Raw genomic sequence first — 16,890 nt, forward strand, 5'->3', positions numbered from 1 at the left:
GATAGGGTTAAACTCACTTCTACATGATAAAAAAACAACCAAAGAATGATTTTTTTTCCTTTAAACTTTCATACTTTAAGCATGACTGTTACTCCAAATGCACCCAGCACAGAACTGTAATACACTAGCTCAAACACGGGATGCGACATCTTACATTAACACCTTCTATCCTGCAATGAATTTGCAGTCAACTGATGCAAAGAGATACATCATTTGTTAGAAGATCATGATTTTATCTGCCATAGATTAGAACATTACATATGTGTGTCTATGATTTATTAATTATATTATGGTCGCAAATTCTATCAGGACAGTCATAAATAAATTTATTCATTCAGCACATACTTATTGAGAGTATCAGACCAGTAGCATATTCTGATGGAAGCTGGGATTTAATAGTTAACAAGTAAGATACAATTTCTACCCTTATGAAATTCCACTTCAGAATTGGAAGAAACTTTGCAATCACATAATGCAATTCAATTTTAAAAAGTCAAAACACATACTATTCCAAGATTGGCCTAAACTGCCTGATTTCAATAGGTAAAATCCAATCAGTAAAAAGAAGTTTGCTAACCCCTCCAATTTGATGATTAAGATGTGAGGAATAAAGGGCCTCCCCGGTGGCTCAGTGGTTGAGCGCTGGGTTGCGAAGCTGCCCGCAGCCTCTGCGGCGCCGGTTCGATCCCCGGCTGCTCCCCGGCCACCGGAGGAGGGTCCCACATGGCGCGCAGACCTCTCCTGCCGCCCGCTGCTCTCCTCAGCAGTGTACTTCGGTCCTTCTGCCTGCTCTGCTCCCCACTCTGGCTCTGGTGAATTCTCTCACCCTCCCGTGCTTCTGACTGTACCCAGTGCATGCATAAACAAACAAATAAATAAATAAATAAATAAAACATGCCTCTAAAAAAAAAAAAAAATGTGAGGAATAAAGACTTCAGAATCATGTAAAATAAAAACAGGTTAACAGGAATTGAAAAAAAATTAGAAATGGGGCCTCCCTGGTGGCACAAGGGTTTAAGACGCAATGTATGAAGCTATCCGCAGCCACTGCAGCAGTTTGATCCCCGGCCAAGGAGCTACCCACACGGCACAGCAGACCTCTCCTGACTCACCCGCTGCTCCCCTCAGCAGTGTATTTCAGTCAAATCTGCGTGTTCCGTTCCCCACTCTTGTCTCTGGTGAATCCTCTCACCTCCCCACACCTCTGGCCTGTACACTGGTTCTTGTATGCATAAATAAATAAATCTTTTTTACAAAATTCAGAAACGAGTATCTATGACTGGAAGGCATTCAAAGCCACTTGTTTTATATGGACTTGAAGACATTACTGTAAACAGTGTGACCTAGCACCAAAAGAAATATTTTGCTAATACTCACATACATTAATCAGTTAAAAAATACAGTGTACTTTAAACATAGAAAGCATATAAAAACATTAATCACGTTCAAATATTCTCTTGCATGTATATGTAAACAATACAAAGTTTTCTTTGAGGTGTCAAAGAAAATAAACACTAATATAAATGAATCCAGAGAACGAACATTAGAGAAAGTAAGCAAGTCACCATTTAACACATTTTATGGAGGTAAATTTCTGAGTCAATTTAAGACAGGGTAAAAGTCAAAATACAACTTGGAACACATTGCTGTAACTGCTGGACATGAATCAAAATAGCTCAAATTTTTGTCACACTTTCATGGAGGCAGATAACCACTATTTTCCTTTTCTAATTTCTCCATATTAGTCATATGCAAAATTAATTATATGAATAAATGCAAGGAGCCAACTTTCATCCCTGCAAAACAAATCTATTTCCACTAAAATGATGTCATGTCTTGAAATAATTTTATGCAGAAATTTATATAGAATAGCCTTTAAATATAAGAATGATTCTTTGATTTAAATGAAGTAGTTAAAAATATTGGAAAACCATTAAAATGTGAAGGGATCCATTCTGTAACCACCTTTGGATAGGTGTTATTAAAATAAATGAAGGAACTGGAAGACATCAGGAGTTCTTCAAACAGAGGAACTTCACCTGATCAAATCAACTCCTCCTCCCTTGGACTCAAAACATCATGAAATCAAACACCCATACAAAAAACACAAGTCTATATCTAGTATATGGAATTTACTATATAGTGTAGGTACTGCAGTAGTTAGGGTACAAAAGCAACATACCTAAAACATCAACTGTAGCAATTCACACATGAATAGGGATCTTATTTCTAATAGAAAGCTATATAATTTTTAAATGTTAGTAATGGATGTAGGTACTAAATTAATGACACAATTTTCTACCTCTTCTAATGAGCCATATTTGGGGTGGGAGGGCTATATTAAACACCACTCAAATATCTAACAATGGGGGGAGTTCTCCACATTATCACTACGTGAGCAGTGAAACTGTTTAAATTTTTTTCTTCATAAAATTATCTCATTTTTAAAAGCATAGTATGTTATTTAAATCCACAGTATGTAATTAAACTTCCATATATGCCTATTTCCCCAAAAGTCCGCCTCCTAGGCATTCAAACCTAGGCCCTCAGACAAACAAACCCTCTGGGCTAAATTCAGGGCTGCTAGGAACCCAAGATGTCACATTTCAGGCTTATAGGCTTGGCTTGAGAGATCTCAAACACCCTATTCATAGTTAAACAGAAACAAAGATGTAAGGTGGGGGTGGGGGGGAGTAACATTTTTTTACATCTCTCTAAAATACATGCTTTTTCCCTTAATTGTGGACTTAAACACAATATACATATTTTCTCTTGCCCCATTTTCTTCTCAATCTTGAAAATTCAGAAAGCATTGATCTACACATTTTTAGTTACTAGAAGCAGGCCAAAACGAACATAAAAATAAAATAAAATAAAAAATCATTTTTCCAATTGCCATTTTCCCTTCCCCTGACTTCATTCCCTTAAGCTTTTTATCCAGAGCTTTGCCTTCTGTTCTTTATAAACATGTGCACATTTATCTAATCTAATTTCAAAATGAAGACATAAAGCATGGCATGTGAATTAACCATTTGTAACTATCTGTGATGATTATATTTTGTTCCCTCTTGTAAATGATTCAGTACATAAGCAGTTCAGTCCCAAGGCAAATGAAGCAGGAGATGGAATGCTCAAGAAAGAAAATGCATGCTTCTCAAATCTGACAATACAGTATTTTTTTCTTACAGAAATGTTTCAGAGACACATTATACACGCAAGTGTCCAAAACACAAGTGCAGACATTTTTCAGGCCTGTTACTGCAAAGCTGTTCGCTCTTCCTACAACAATAGCTCAGAGTTATGTCAGGCTGGCTTGTGTGTGAACCCTGATGGCTATGATTGTGAACGTTCACTCAGAGATAATCATCAATAGAATTCTTATTTGAGAAATGACATTTTTCCTTCTAACTTAATGTTAAGACACAATGTCAGGTTGGCTGGGTGTTTTTGGTTTTGTTTTAGATGAAAGGGAATTTATTGCTGTTCACTTCCCGTTTTCCTTCTAGCCCAGATTCCAAAGACACTAAAACGCTGTCCGTTTTAAACAAAAGGTTTCTATTTGTTTCCAGGAGAGTAACTGAGAGGCCGCACTGGTTCGCAGTAGTAACTATTGTGAATTCAGGCCTACATTTGGGTTGCCTCATTAAACAAAGATACCCGTCGCTGTCAACAACCACAACGCACCACGCTCGCCTTTCCCTCATCTTTAAATGGAAGGAATGGTGCAGAGGAACAACACGCCTGTCACCAACCACTGGTCAAGAAACTCTTCTGGGGTCTCTCTTTTCGGTAGTCTGGTGGCTAGAGAACTGCACTTAGGTGGCACATTTGGGCTTGCCCCGACTCCCATCCCCCAACCCCCCACCAATGGAGCCCCTTTCTTCGGAAGGCCAACCTCTATTCCCTCCTCGGAGAACCCGGTCGTGAATGTGCCCACCTTTCCACCGTTCTTGACCCCAGAATGCACTGATGATGGATGCACACAGGCCACCCCACCGCCCGCCATCCCCCCATGTGTCCAGGTTCCTCTCTCCACCTCCAGGCTACACACACAGCTCGCCACTCCACCACCCCGCGGGGCGCCGCGGCCACGCCGCTGGAAGTTCCACCCCTTTGCCCACCCCCCCAGCCCCGCGCCGGTCCCCCAAAGTAGTCTAACATTTAACACAGGCACCGCACACAACCGCGCACCCCGAAGGCACAGCCCCCAGGGACACCCAAAGACGCGCGCCGAGGTCCGGAGCCGGGTAGCCCCGACCCCTGCGCGCGAGCGCGCGCGCGCGCAAATCTGGGTGTCCGCGCTCGCGGGTGCGGGTAGTGGCCGGGGCGCGCCCGGGAGGGTCGGAGCGAGCCGCGGGCCCCCGCGGGCGGGGGGCGCAGCGGACAGCGGTCCCGGGGTGGCCGTTGGGGTGGCGGCCGCGGAGGCCACGCAGGCGGGCCGTGGGCCGGACTCACCGAGCAGCAGCAGCTTGAGCTCCCGGCGGGCGTCCCGCTTGTCCCGGCGGAGCTGCCGCTCGATCTCGTCGTTGATCCGCCGGGCTTCCTTGGCCTCCTCGCTCAGGCAGCACGCCATGATGGACTCCAGAGTCATTCTTCCAAAGTGCCTCCGCTACCGCCCCGCGGGCACCCCCGGCTCACACGCGCGCACACACACCCTCCCGCCCTCGCTCCCACGGGGCAGCGCCGGCCGCGGAGTCTCCGCCGCCGGGTCGCGCGTCTGCGACGAGCGCCGGGGCCGCTGCGGGGGCCGCGGCCAGGGCCGGGGCCACCAGGGGGGCCCGCGGGAGCGGTGGCTGGGGCCGCCGGGAAGAGCGAGGCGGGCGCGGGCGGCGGGCGCGGGCGCGGGCTCGGGGGCGCGCGAGAGAAGGCCGCCGCGCCCGGCCTCGCTCAGACGCCCGCGCCTCCTTCCCCGAGAGCGGGAGGCCCGCCTCGCCCCCCGCGCCGCCGCCGCCGAGGCTCCCCTCAGCCGGGCGCCCGGCGGCGAACGCGCATCCACCGGGGCGTCTCCGCCGCGAGCGGCCGCCGACGGCTTCTCCGCGCCTGGCGCGTCCGCTCTCCGCCGCCGCCTGCCCCGGCTCCCGGGCGCGCTCGGCCCTGCCCGCGCCCCCCGCCCGCCCGCCCGCCGGGCCGCCGCGCGCTCCTCCGCCTCCGCGCCGCCTCCGCAGACGCCCACCCCCGTCCCGGATTGCCGGGCGCGCAGCGGCTGCTCAGGGCTCGCCCTCCCCTCGCCACACACACACATTTTCTTCTTTCTCTGAACTGGAGCACAGATCCGGGAGGAGGCGGAGGGGGAGGAGGAGGGGACGGGCGCGGGAGGAGGGGAGCGGGGGGCGGGGCCGCCCGGCCTCTCCCGGCCGGCTCTCCGCGGCTCCCCGCCGCCGCCGCCGCCGCGCCTCCCCGCCTCCCCGAGCGCCCGTCGCCTCGCCCGCCCCGCGCCCGGCGGGGTCGGCCCCTGAGCCCGGCCGGAGCCGCCCCCTCCCGCGCCCGTGGCGGGGCCCGCGGCCGGCGCGGTCACTGCGGCCCCGCGGCTCGCGCCGCCGCCAGCCCGCCGCGGCCGGCCGCCGGTCGGGCTAGGAAACGCAGGAATATGGCGGCCGCCGCCGGCCTGTCAGCCCACCGGGCCGGGCCGGCGGCCGGGACCCTCCGGGAAGGCGCGGGCTGCAGCCCCAACGGCCCGCCGCACCGGCCGGCGCCGCCCACACCCGGCCCGGCGCGCGCCCGCGCCCACCGGCCTGCGGTGCCGGCCGCTCCCGGCCGCTCGGGCTGGCTTGCCCGTGCCTATTTCCAAAACGCCATTCTGCCAGAAAGTGTCTCGCGTCAGCCCTGACCCCGGCTCGGGCGCGGAAAATCAGATACTCTCCATCGTGGCCTCCACGCGGCACGCTCTGTGGGGGGCTGTGGCCGGGGAGAAGAAATTGCCCCCGACTCCCGGAGGGAAGTGGGGGACCGAGAGGCTGAACTGTCCACCAAGTTGCTGGAGCCAGAAATCTAAATCCCGAGCGGAAAAATGAAGCTGCCCGAGTTTCCAAGAGCTTCCTGATGGCTCCCAACTTGTCATTCCATTGAGCTTGTTTTGTTGTTTTTTTTTTTTACCAACTGTCCTGTTGAAAAGGCACATGATGTTTAACAGCCAAGTCATCGAATTTATCCTTCCAGACCGAGAATGAATTTATGGACGACTTCTGGGAAAATCGAAAATATTGTGGAACCGGGGGGGGGGGGGGGGGGAGGGGGAATAACAGGAAAAAATAAAATAGAAAAATGGAAATGCCAAGATCGCTCCAGCAAAACTCCATTCGGTTGTTTTCTCTACTTTGACTGAGGCAGTTGATTTTAAAATGGTGTTGCTTATTTTGTTGAGATATACTGATATGTAGCCCAAACTGCTTGTTCAGATTTTATTTGGTCTAATAAGGGGGCAAAACTCATATCCCTTCCCACCTTAATGAAAACTGAGGTCTTGAGACTAACTTGTATGAAGGAAATCCCTTTTTCACATTTTATGTTTTCTCTGAGAAGTCTGGTATAACCTGTTGGATCGAAGTATAATTTAAGGTCATGAGTACAGGTCAAAAATACACACCAGTTTCATGGATGACAAGTGTACGACTACCTTCTTTCATTTCCATTACCTCCACCTCCAGTCTCTCTCTTCCCCCCCACCCCCCACCCCCCCACCGCGCCCCAGAACACGAGGTTAGAGCAAACAAATTTTGGAAACATAAGATGTATAGTTTGTCTCCCTTCTTAAAAGGATATTTGGCCTAGAAAATTACTACATTTCTCCTTGGCCTGCAGAAATGACAAACCTCCCTACCTCCCTACCCCCCCCATTATATGAATTCTGCAAAAAGCCACTAGATTTGCTGTGAAATTAAAAATTAAATGACTAATGAAATTAAAATGTGAAATTCAATATATACAGACAATTATAATGGCTTCAGGAAAAAAATTTTAATTAAAATTTGATATCTTCATATATACCCATATATAATACATGTGTGTGTGTTTTTCAGAGAGATACAAAACACCAGAAAATCAAATGAAAGTCAGAAACTTCAAGTGTCTGTTTCCGAACCCAGGATTCTCTGAGAGTTTTAAAAATATGTCTCAAACTGTGCCATCAAGTTATCAGTTGATCAATCCATGTTGACGGAATTGAACTATTTTTTGATCAAAGGAATTAAATTATTACAGTGCATTGTAGATAAAATCAAAGTCTGTTTTTCACCCCTATATCCCTAGTATCAGGCACATTACTTGGCACTTACTAAGTATGTGAGTGAATAAAACAAACTAGTAGAATAATGTTCCTTCAAATATTGGGAAGAAACCAGGAAGTAAGAAAAAACAACATTCTACAGTGATAAAGCTATGTGTGGATTCCTAGAAGGAAACAGGAAGAGAAAATTCCAAGTGTGAGCCCAGATCTATCTTGAAAATTTTGCATATATATCTGGAGAGCATTTGCCAAGCAAATATTCATAAAACGTAAGTCAAGTAAGTAAAATCCATGTCGAAACTACTGACTTTGTTCACCATGTTTTAGCAGCAAATACTCTAAATTAAGCTACTGAACATGAAATATGTTATTGATACAAAGCCTCCATAATTAAATTAGCAAATATTTATTCATTGCCTAGTGTGTGTAAATAAGGTAAAAGTGCGGAAGAAACAGTCAGATGAATAAAATACAGTCCTTGCCCTCAGTAGACTATAGTTTTATGGAATTACAAGATCCCCTATGGTCACAATAAAAGACAAAATGCAATCAATTTGTTTGTTGTGATAGAAGAAACAAGATAAAAGTATAAAAAAGGAAGGTGTAATGCATTTTATTCAAGGGAACTAGAACCTTCCTAGAAAAGGAAATATTTGGATATATCCAAAGAGTAAGTTTTCAAGAAATACATTATGCCACTTAAAAGTACATCAGCAATTCCAAACCACCTCCCAAACAATGAAAAATCATTTTGCAAATTTAAGGGCAACTACTAGATAGCTAAAATGCAAACCACAAAACTGTAGGGTCATTGAACCCCAGAGGAAAATGGGAACAGACACCTCTTCGTGGTATCTTGAGACCTACCCTCATGATTTCTCCCTGTCCTTTGGTTATTGGAAAATAAAACAGATTAGTCTCCAGAAGTAAAAGATCGAAAAGGAAAAAGGCTGCAGCCTTGTAAAAGGAACGCTGGGGAAGTAGCCCACAGCCTTCCACTTCCCAGAGTCATTTAGCATGGCTGCTTCCCAGCATGCACGGCACCATGCACCAGGGGTCTGTTGCTCTTTCTCTTTCTCTGCCTGTCACGAGTGATCAGGAGTTGCATGAGAGCAGTGACCTATCTTTCATAACTTTTTAGGGCACCAAAAGAGTATCTATCCCAGCAAGTGATGAATAAACAAAAGAATGCCACCACCACCATTACATCAACAATAAACTCGCCAATTGCCCATCCAAGGCAGGGCACAATGCCATTGCCTGGGCCGTACTAAGCCTTTTAAAGGTTTAATATTGTATTTGGGAAGACAATCCACGTAAAAGAATAAACACAACACGAAATGAGCAGCACTCTCTGCTGACCTATAGTATAGAGAATGGACAACTTACAGGAGTTCAGAAGGAACAGTTTTCCAAGTTGCCAATCAAAAAAACCCAAAAGAAAATGGAGCAGGGGCACAATGGTCACTGGAAAGACCAATTAGATGTCAGTCTGAAGCATTGCATATCCTAAGAGAGCTAGAAAGGGCTGCTCTGTGGAAAGAGCTTGTTGACAAGGCTGTCTGACCTAGGGAAAAAGGGACTTCGCTGGTGAGAAAGGGAAGCAGGCCCCAGGAGATTCAGAGCGCTGTCAATGGCGCCACCTAGAGGACAGTTCTCAAAACAGTGAAAGCTCATGATTCCTTCTTGAGTATCAGGGTCAACATACTGAAAATGGAAAACCTGGAGTGAACCAGAATATATTCTTCTGAAACAGAAAATACCCATGCAAAGCCACCAAATATATTTTAGATGAAATATATTTTAGATGAGTACCTCAGTGACATCGTCCCTTTACCACCCTCAGAAATAAATCCAAGTGATCCTCTAATGACTCTACATATATCTATTTTGTGCTTCTCTGAGGTTAGCATTATTGTTACAGGGCGCCTAGAACCTGGTCTTTGTTTGTTACCACCCTTTTGTTGAAAACATAATAAACAGAGAGGTGCTTTCCCTCGTGGGAGGTGGGAAACCCAGCAAGCAAAAACCCTGCTTCCCTGCCCTGGTGATCAACCTCATAAAACCAAGAGCCTCTCCACTCTCAGAAGTGTGGCTGAGGGCAGGCCTCTCCCCTATTTTGTGAGCCACAGTAAACCTCACTAGCTTGAAACCAGTTACTGGGTCTTCTAAAGTTTGTGTTGCATTAATTGGTAGAAGCCAGATAAAGACCTTTCAGAATCAGTTATAATTTGGCAACCACAATAGATTGGGGTTTCCCTCTCTATGAGACCCCCTTGTATGCTGGGTGGCACACTTGGATGGGTTGCTGGCCTACCTGGAAGCTTCCTACCTCACAGTGTGAAGGCTAGCAAAGTCCCACTAGACTGAATAGACCAGTTTTTCAGCCAGAGAACCCAATTACTAATGTTTGATGAATGAATGTCTGAGTGAATAAATGAATGACTACCTAGTAAAACAAGATAATGAGATGTCAGGTCACCCAAATCATGATCCAAATCATCTGGCTCCCAAGGGTTCAAGGATGTGTTAGCTAATACAGGATTTTCTTTGTTGTCTTGGAGTTACTACAAGTTGGTGCTATCTGAAACTCAAGATGCTCTGGTTTTGCTGGATTCCTACCTGATACAAAGGCTATAAATTAATAATCTCTGACTCAATGATGCTATTGAAAAATCTGAATTAGCTTCTGGAATATAAACATCAAAAGACACACACAGAAACCTCCTGGTCAAGACCTGATAATCCCAGGCTGTATTTTCACATGACAATATTTGACTAATTTATCCCCCATTACTCCATAATCTGGACCAGATTTATACTCCCCATTTAGTGACATACCATACCTGTGGGCATTTCAGGCAGGTCCTATAAAGCACTTAGGAGAATGGGAATTGGAATTAAACCAGGTAGTTGTTTCAGGCAACTGATTTCTTTCTCATTCTTTATTTCCATGTTTCTAAATGAAATAATCACTTTTGCTATTACACTCACCTCCCTTTGATAATTCCTCACATAATAAGGGCAGTCTTTTGTTCACTTGAATCCAGCACCTAGGACAGTACTTGGGATATAGTAGATGCTTAAATATTTGTTGAATGAATGAAAATTAGGTCCTCCAATAAAAAGGCCACATATTGACCACATGGAAGTCAGTCTGACTCCTTTTTTTTTCCTCCATTGCCAGATGGTACCCACCACAGCTTGGCTTCCTCTGCAAAATGTTCCTTGGCTCTGTTCTTCAAAATCTTGCCTCAAATAAGTTCACCAAGGAAAATTAGCAATCACTAACATATCAAGAAAACTAAGGAAGCAACATGTCCCAACTTGACACTTGTTCAAAATCCAGATGGAAATATGTATTAATTCAAACCAACTTTATAGGAAAGTTGATACTCCTGACACAAATTCAAGTAATATACATGTTATACACTGGAAATCATGACACCCTATATAGTCAAAGTTTTTAATTGATTGATATGTGATATATTAGTGAAACAAAGTCCATGTTGATGAAAAATACATGAGTAATTAAAGTATCTGTTGTGCTGCTTCTCAATGATTGAAACAGTCTTAATATTTACCTTTGCATTACCATCATTGAAAATGTTTCCATCTGTCATTCTAAATTTTATCAAGCTGTAAGAATGTGAATTGCTTTTCAATTTACATAGGGATATAAATGATCTCTTCCTGACCATAAGATTAGATATAAAGGTAACCCTATATTTTTCTTTCTTATCTCGAGGCGTACTAAAATCTATGTGAGCTATAAAAAAATCTCCAAAGGCCCCTTCCGAATTTGTCAAAGTATTTCAAACCTTATACAACTTCTTAAAAGCCAGATTTGGGGTGAATATTTTGTTCCATATGGGAAAGGGCCCTGAATAGAGTGAGGTGGGTGAGGCAACTTTCCTTTTTCACCTTAGGCTCCTATATGGCTGTAGGGTAAGTGATTATCGGGCTTTCCTGTCCTCCCACTATTAACATTAATGATGGATACCTGAGGTCCCACATGCGTGCCTGATGGCAGACACCTGGAGCAGGGTGTGGGCATGCATAGGTGGACACACCTGGCAGAGATGGGGCTTATAAGGGTGGCATCATGGGGAACCAGCAGGGAAAGAGTAGAAGAGAAAGAGTAGCAGAACAAGAGAAGAGAGAACAAGACCAGGAGAGAACCCTGGAGAGCCCAGGAAGAGTGAAGATTCGCCAGGGCCTAGGAGGCCTGCCAGCCTCCTGGCCCCCTGGCCCCCCTGTCTGCCGTGTACCTGGTAAAAGCTCAATAAAAGCCTGAAAAGCCACGGAGGGCTCCAGGACTCTTCTTTACCCATCTGCTCAGATTACAGAGATCCTGCGCCGTCCCTTCCTGCCCCTGCAATAGCTTAGCACAGAAATATTGTGATCCTCCTTTTTATTTAATGGTTGGGCAATCTGTGCATCATGGATTTTTTCATCACTTTTCAATATTGCCTTAAAATATTCTGTATGCTGATTAAATGAGATTTTGGGTGCTCTCTTAAACCTAAGGCAAATGCCTCACTTGCCTCACCCTCTCCTGGCCCTGACAGAGAAGTTATAAATATGTTCGAATACAAGAGGAAAATTTATATCTCTAGAGAAAGAATGATTTAAGGAGGATTATTTATTCTTTACAACTTAAAAATATATGTAGGGCCTCCCTGGTGGTGGTGTATGCATAAATGTGTCTTTAAAAAAAAGGAAAGACCATAGACTAGAGTCTTATGAAGCCTTATGATTCAGGAAGTTTCTTTTAAGTTCAGGAATCATTTCTTAAAAACAAAGCACACTGAGAAACCAATCTAAAAAAGGGCAAAGGTACAGAATTGCCTATCAGGGAGAGGTAACAGGGAATTCCCTTACTTCTTCCCTCTTTCCTTAGGCCATTTTCAAAATCTCTGAGCTAATTCTCTTGCCATGTTTTACAACAGGGCTATACCTCTAGGGTCTATGAATTGATCTAGTTCTAGATGCTGGAAGCAGCAAAAGCAGAACTAAGAACTGGGGTTCTCTCTTTTCTCCTCCCCGCTCCCAGCAGCCTTCTTCCTCTAAAATGAGTTAGTTCTGGGTAGGGGAAGCTATATTTAGTCTCCAGATTTCCTGGTCTCCATCTGCTCTCAATTTTCTTGGAAAGGTTCAATGGGTCATTAAATCTTTTACTTACCCTCAGGAAGCCTCCAACCCATTCACAACAAAACACAGTGACCTTCCAGCAGTACTTGCATTTTCTTTTTTTTTTTTTTAAGATTTATTTATTTATACAAGCACTGGGCATAGTCAGAAGCGCGGGAGGGTGAGAGAATTCACCAGAGCCAGAGCAGGGAACAGAACAGGCAGAGTGACGAAATATACTGCTGAGGGGAGCAGCGGGCAGCAGGAGAGGTCTGCGCGCCATGTGGGACCCTCGCCGGTGGCCGGGGAGCAGCCAGGGATCGAACCGGCGCTGCAGAGGCTGCTGGCAGCTTCGGAGCCCAGCGCTCAACCGCTGCACCACCAGGGGAGGCCCTACTTGCATTTTCAATCAGATCGAAACCTTAGTGTAGGGTAAAGAAAATATCAGGCTTTTCTGCCCTTCCGCCATCAGGATAGATGATGGATCCTTGTCCTGAATGCATGCCTGATGGCGGGCACCTGGAGTAGGGTGTGGGCATAGGTAGATGGGATTCAGCTGAGCTAAGACTGTGCTTTTTTTAAGGGCGGCGTCACGGGGACGCCAGCAGCAGCAGTAGCAGTAGCAGCAGTAGAAGCAGCAGTAGAAGCCGAAGCAGAAGCCGAAAGAGAAGCCGAGAAGCAGCAGAACGAACCCTGAGAGCCCAGATTGAGTGAAGACTTGCTGGGGGCTGGGGGGGCTGGGAGGCTGGCAGGCCTCCCAGCCAGCACCCCTGCCTGCCATATGCCTGGTGAACCCCAATAAAAGACCTGCAAAAACCCACTAAGGACTCTGACTCCTCCTTTACCCAGTCTGCATGGGATCAGAAAACCTGCACTGTGCCCAGTCCGGCCTTTACACTTAGGAAAAAGGAGTGGTTCTGGCTGCTTGCTGGACATGAGAACCACCAGGGAGACGTGAAATACCTACTGGATGCCAGATTCTCTCCCCAGTTATTTGGATATCATTGGTTTGGGTTGGGGCATGGTATATTTTCAGTATTTTTTTAGTGCCCCCCCCAACCCCCGCCACCTGCTGCAGGCATTCCAATGTGTAAGCAAAATTGAGAGCAACTGTTAGAGTAATAAAACTATCTCTGGCCAGAGTCAGCTAGGAGGTGGATCATGCAGCCCTAATTACCTACTCCAATTGGCAAGTGAGGTCAGTTTGCCTAAGACAGGGTGATACTGGCTCAATGCTCACCTCCAAGCCAGCTAGCTCCTTGCCCCACTCACCATCCCATCAGACCTTGAGACAATTTCCTCCCTTTTGCCTTCATTGCTATAGGGACAGGACAGGCCACTGAGCAGGTTTTCTGATCCGGCAGACCGGGTAAAGGAGTCAGAGCCCTCAGTGGCTTTTGCAGGTCTTTTATTTAGATTTACCAGGCACATGGCAGGCAGGGGTGCTGGGGCGCCGGGAGGCTGGCAGTCCTCCCAGCCCCCAGCAAATCCTCACTCTATCTGGGCTCTCTCTGGCGTTCTCTCTGCTTTTCTTCTTCTCTTGGCTTCCGTTTGTTCTTGGCTTCTGCTGGCGTCCCTGTGACGCCGCCCTTATAAACTCAGTCTCTCAGTCCAGGTGTACCCACTCAGGTGCCCAGCTTCAGGCATGCATTCAGGACCACAGGGTTCCCTCATCTATCCTAATAGCGGGAGGGCAGAAAAGCCCGATACTTTTACCTTACCCTACAATTGCTTTATTCATTTGCCTTCAACTTAAGTCAATGTTAACTGGCCCAGCTTGGAAAAAAATGCCCTGAAAATACAGGAAGACACAAAGAAGAAAACGAACATTATTCATTATCTTACCACTCAAAGACAACTCTTGTTTACATTTTATTTTTGGATCATTTCTATTCAGATAGACTGATATGCAGTTATTAACAAATAAAAATCATAGTGTACAGGCTAGTATTTATTTCATTTTAAAGTTGTACAGACATATGGGGAAATACACAAATAGAAGAAAATTTTATGTCTCCCTCCCACTGCCAACCTACCTCTCACCTCTTCAGAGGCAACCAGTGTTACTAGTTTTTCAGGCAGACTTCCAGAAATATCTAAGTACTTCTATATCTACATCTATCTATTTAGTTACACAAATGGTTGCATATTCTACAATCTATGCTTTTCCTTTTCACAATATATCTGAGATGGGTCATGTACATTTTCTTTTTGACACTGTATAGTTTCACATTATAGATGCCCCACAATTTCTTATTTTTTTAAGATTTATTTGTTTATGCATATAAGAGGTGCAGGGGGTGAGAGGGGGCAGGGTGAGAGGATTCACCAGAGAAGCAGAGTGGGGAGCAGAACAGGTGAACTGACTGAAATACACTGCTGAGGGGAGCAGCAAGAGAGACAGGAGGGGTCTGTTGCTACCATGTGGGTAGCTCCTTGGCCCACAATCACACTCATGCCACAGTCGCTGGTGATAGTTTGATAGTGCTGAGACCTAACCCCTTGCGCCACCAGGGAGGCTCCCATGCCCACAATTTCTTAACCAGTTCATTATTGGTGGGTATTTGTTCCCAATGTCATGTTGCTTTTATAATAAATATTAATGCATTTATTTATTCTACCCATGAATTCTTTTTATTAAATATGCTTCAGCAATTATTTTAGTGGCTGCTTAGTGTTCCATTGTAAAAATTTTTAACAATCTGCTCAAATAATACAGAATTGTTAGACATATATGTTGTTTCCAGGTCTTTATCATTATGAATAATGCTGCAATGAATAAGCCTCATATATAAATCTTTGTGTCTTTCTCTATACCCTGGAATGATTTTCACAGAGCAGAATTATTGGTTCAAAGGACATGTACTTTTTAAGACTTCTGATGTATAGTGCCAAGTTGCTCTCCTGAAAATTGTTAGCAATTTATACTCCCACAAGAAATGTATGAAAAGTCTCATTGCCCATTTTTGCTAAACCACAAGTACCAATTTAAAAATTATGTGATTGGGCCTCCCCGGTGGCGCAGCGGTTGAGCTCTGGGTTGCGAAGCTGCCCGCGGCCTCTGTGGCGTCGGTTCGATCCCCGGCTGCTCCCCCGCCACCGGAGGAGGGTCCCACATGGCGCGCAGAACTCTCCTGCCGCCCGCTGCTCCCCTCAGCAGTGTACTTCGGTCCTTCTGCCTGCTCTGCTCCCCGCTCTGGCTCTGGTGAATTCTCTCACCCTCCCACGCTTCTGACTGTACCCAGTGCTTGTATAAACAAAACAAACAAACAAATAAATAAATCATAAATAAAAATACATGCCTCTTTAAAAAAAAAAATTAAAAAAAAAATAAAAAATAAAAATTATGTGATTGGTTTGGGATCAAAATACTTGTGATTCTTTTCAACTAATCTTTTTTCTAACTGTATTCTTTCTTCATCATTATGAAATATTCTGAGGTTTTCAAAAATTCAGAGATTTTCATACATCTGCACATCTATCTACAAACCATTATAAATGCTATTTTAACTGAATAGTAAGTCATATAGATACAGCTAAGTCTTTAAAAAGTTGAAAGTCATTTTATTTTAGGGAGCTCAAATAAAACCCATAATTCAGTGAAAGGTCTAGAATATCCAAAAATATCGTAGGACTTCTTTTAACATAAATCCACCAGACATATAATTTGGTTATATCTTGAGTTTGTTCTATATGTATTACGAAACTTCATTCTATAAATGCTAAACATCCTTTAACTCTTTGCATTTAGGGGTGTAACTTGTCCAAAGCAAATAAAAATTCTACTGGCTAAGCCTTCACTTTCATCACCAGGAATCCAAGGGAAGGATCAGTTTGTTCAGCTTCACGAGGATTAAACTTCAACAGTGACATTTTGCAGGGATCAGGGAAAAGATGTTACCAATTAATCAGCAAAAAAATTGCTCCCCAGGAAGACAGGAAGTCCTATTTAATATCTACTTTGTCAAGCCACAGGCTACATGCTGCGCTTTTGCCACTGTACTTGGAGGGGAAATCTCCAAATATAGTACATTTCAATTGATTTAAAAAACTAAGAGCCAGATTATATAAGGGTAGAGCAATTTCATGGAACCCTTTCAAACCATTCACTATTTAAATCTTTTTGAAGTCATCACACACCATTTCTCTTGAACTCTATGTCCTGCCAAGTGATTAATATCTGAAGATCTGGAATCACTAAAATACACCTAAGTATAGTTAGAATTTACCTGAGGTACATGTCTTGCAAGATTTTATAGTAGGGCCTGCCTGGAGAATTTTAAGGCATGTGGTAGAATGTCACTGAGATGGCAGATTGCTCGGGTGCCTGTTGTTGACTCTCAGCGCCATGTCACTGTGCCAAAGGTATTTAGTTCAGTGTACATCTCTCCATAGGCCGGGCGCAAGGTTGCCAGTCCCACTAACTATAATGCCAGGACTCCAGATTTTAAAGTTTTTCAAAGCAGGAATAGGAAAAGAAAGATTGTCTAAGGAGCGCAGAATCATTCTTTTTTCCTTTCCTTAAGCCATATGTC

The 16,890-nt window shown here is 45.0% G+C and overlaps 1 protein-coding gene across 4 annotated transcripts in view; it reads right to left on the minus strand.

Annotated features, from left to right (window-relative positions):
* LOC119232758 (guanine nucleotide-binding protein G(q) subunit alpha) overlaps positions 1–16,890 on the minus strand; it is a 418,504-nt gene that overhangs the window by 285,513 nt on the left and 116,101 nt on the right. Inside the window, exon 1 of one of the 4 annotated variants that reach the window (XM_037494967.2) lies at positions 4,456–4,793. The exons of the other annotated variants lie outside the window; for them this stretch is intronic. Coding sequence (XP_037350864.1) covers positions 4,456–4,591 — 136 coding nt within the window. The 5' untranslated portion in view covers positions 4,592–4,793. Of the gene's footprint in view, positions 1–4,455; positions 4,794–16,890 lie in introns of those variants that run through there. 4 annotated transcript variants of the gene reach the window in all.

The sequence above is a fragment of the Talpa occidentalis genome, unplaced genomic scaffold (assembly GCF_014898055.3).
Source record: "Talpa occidentalis isolate TD23 unplaced genomic scaffold, MPIMG_talOcc4v2.1 talOcc4.7, whole genome shotgun sequence".
Taxonomy (NCBI): domain Eukaryota; kingdom Metazoa; phylum Chordata; class Mammalia; order Eulipotyphla; family Talpidae; genus Talpa; species Talpa occidentalis.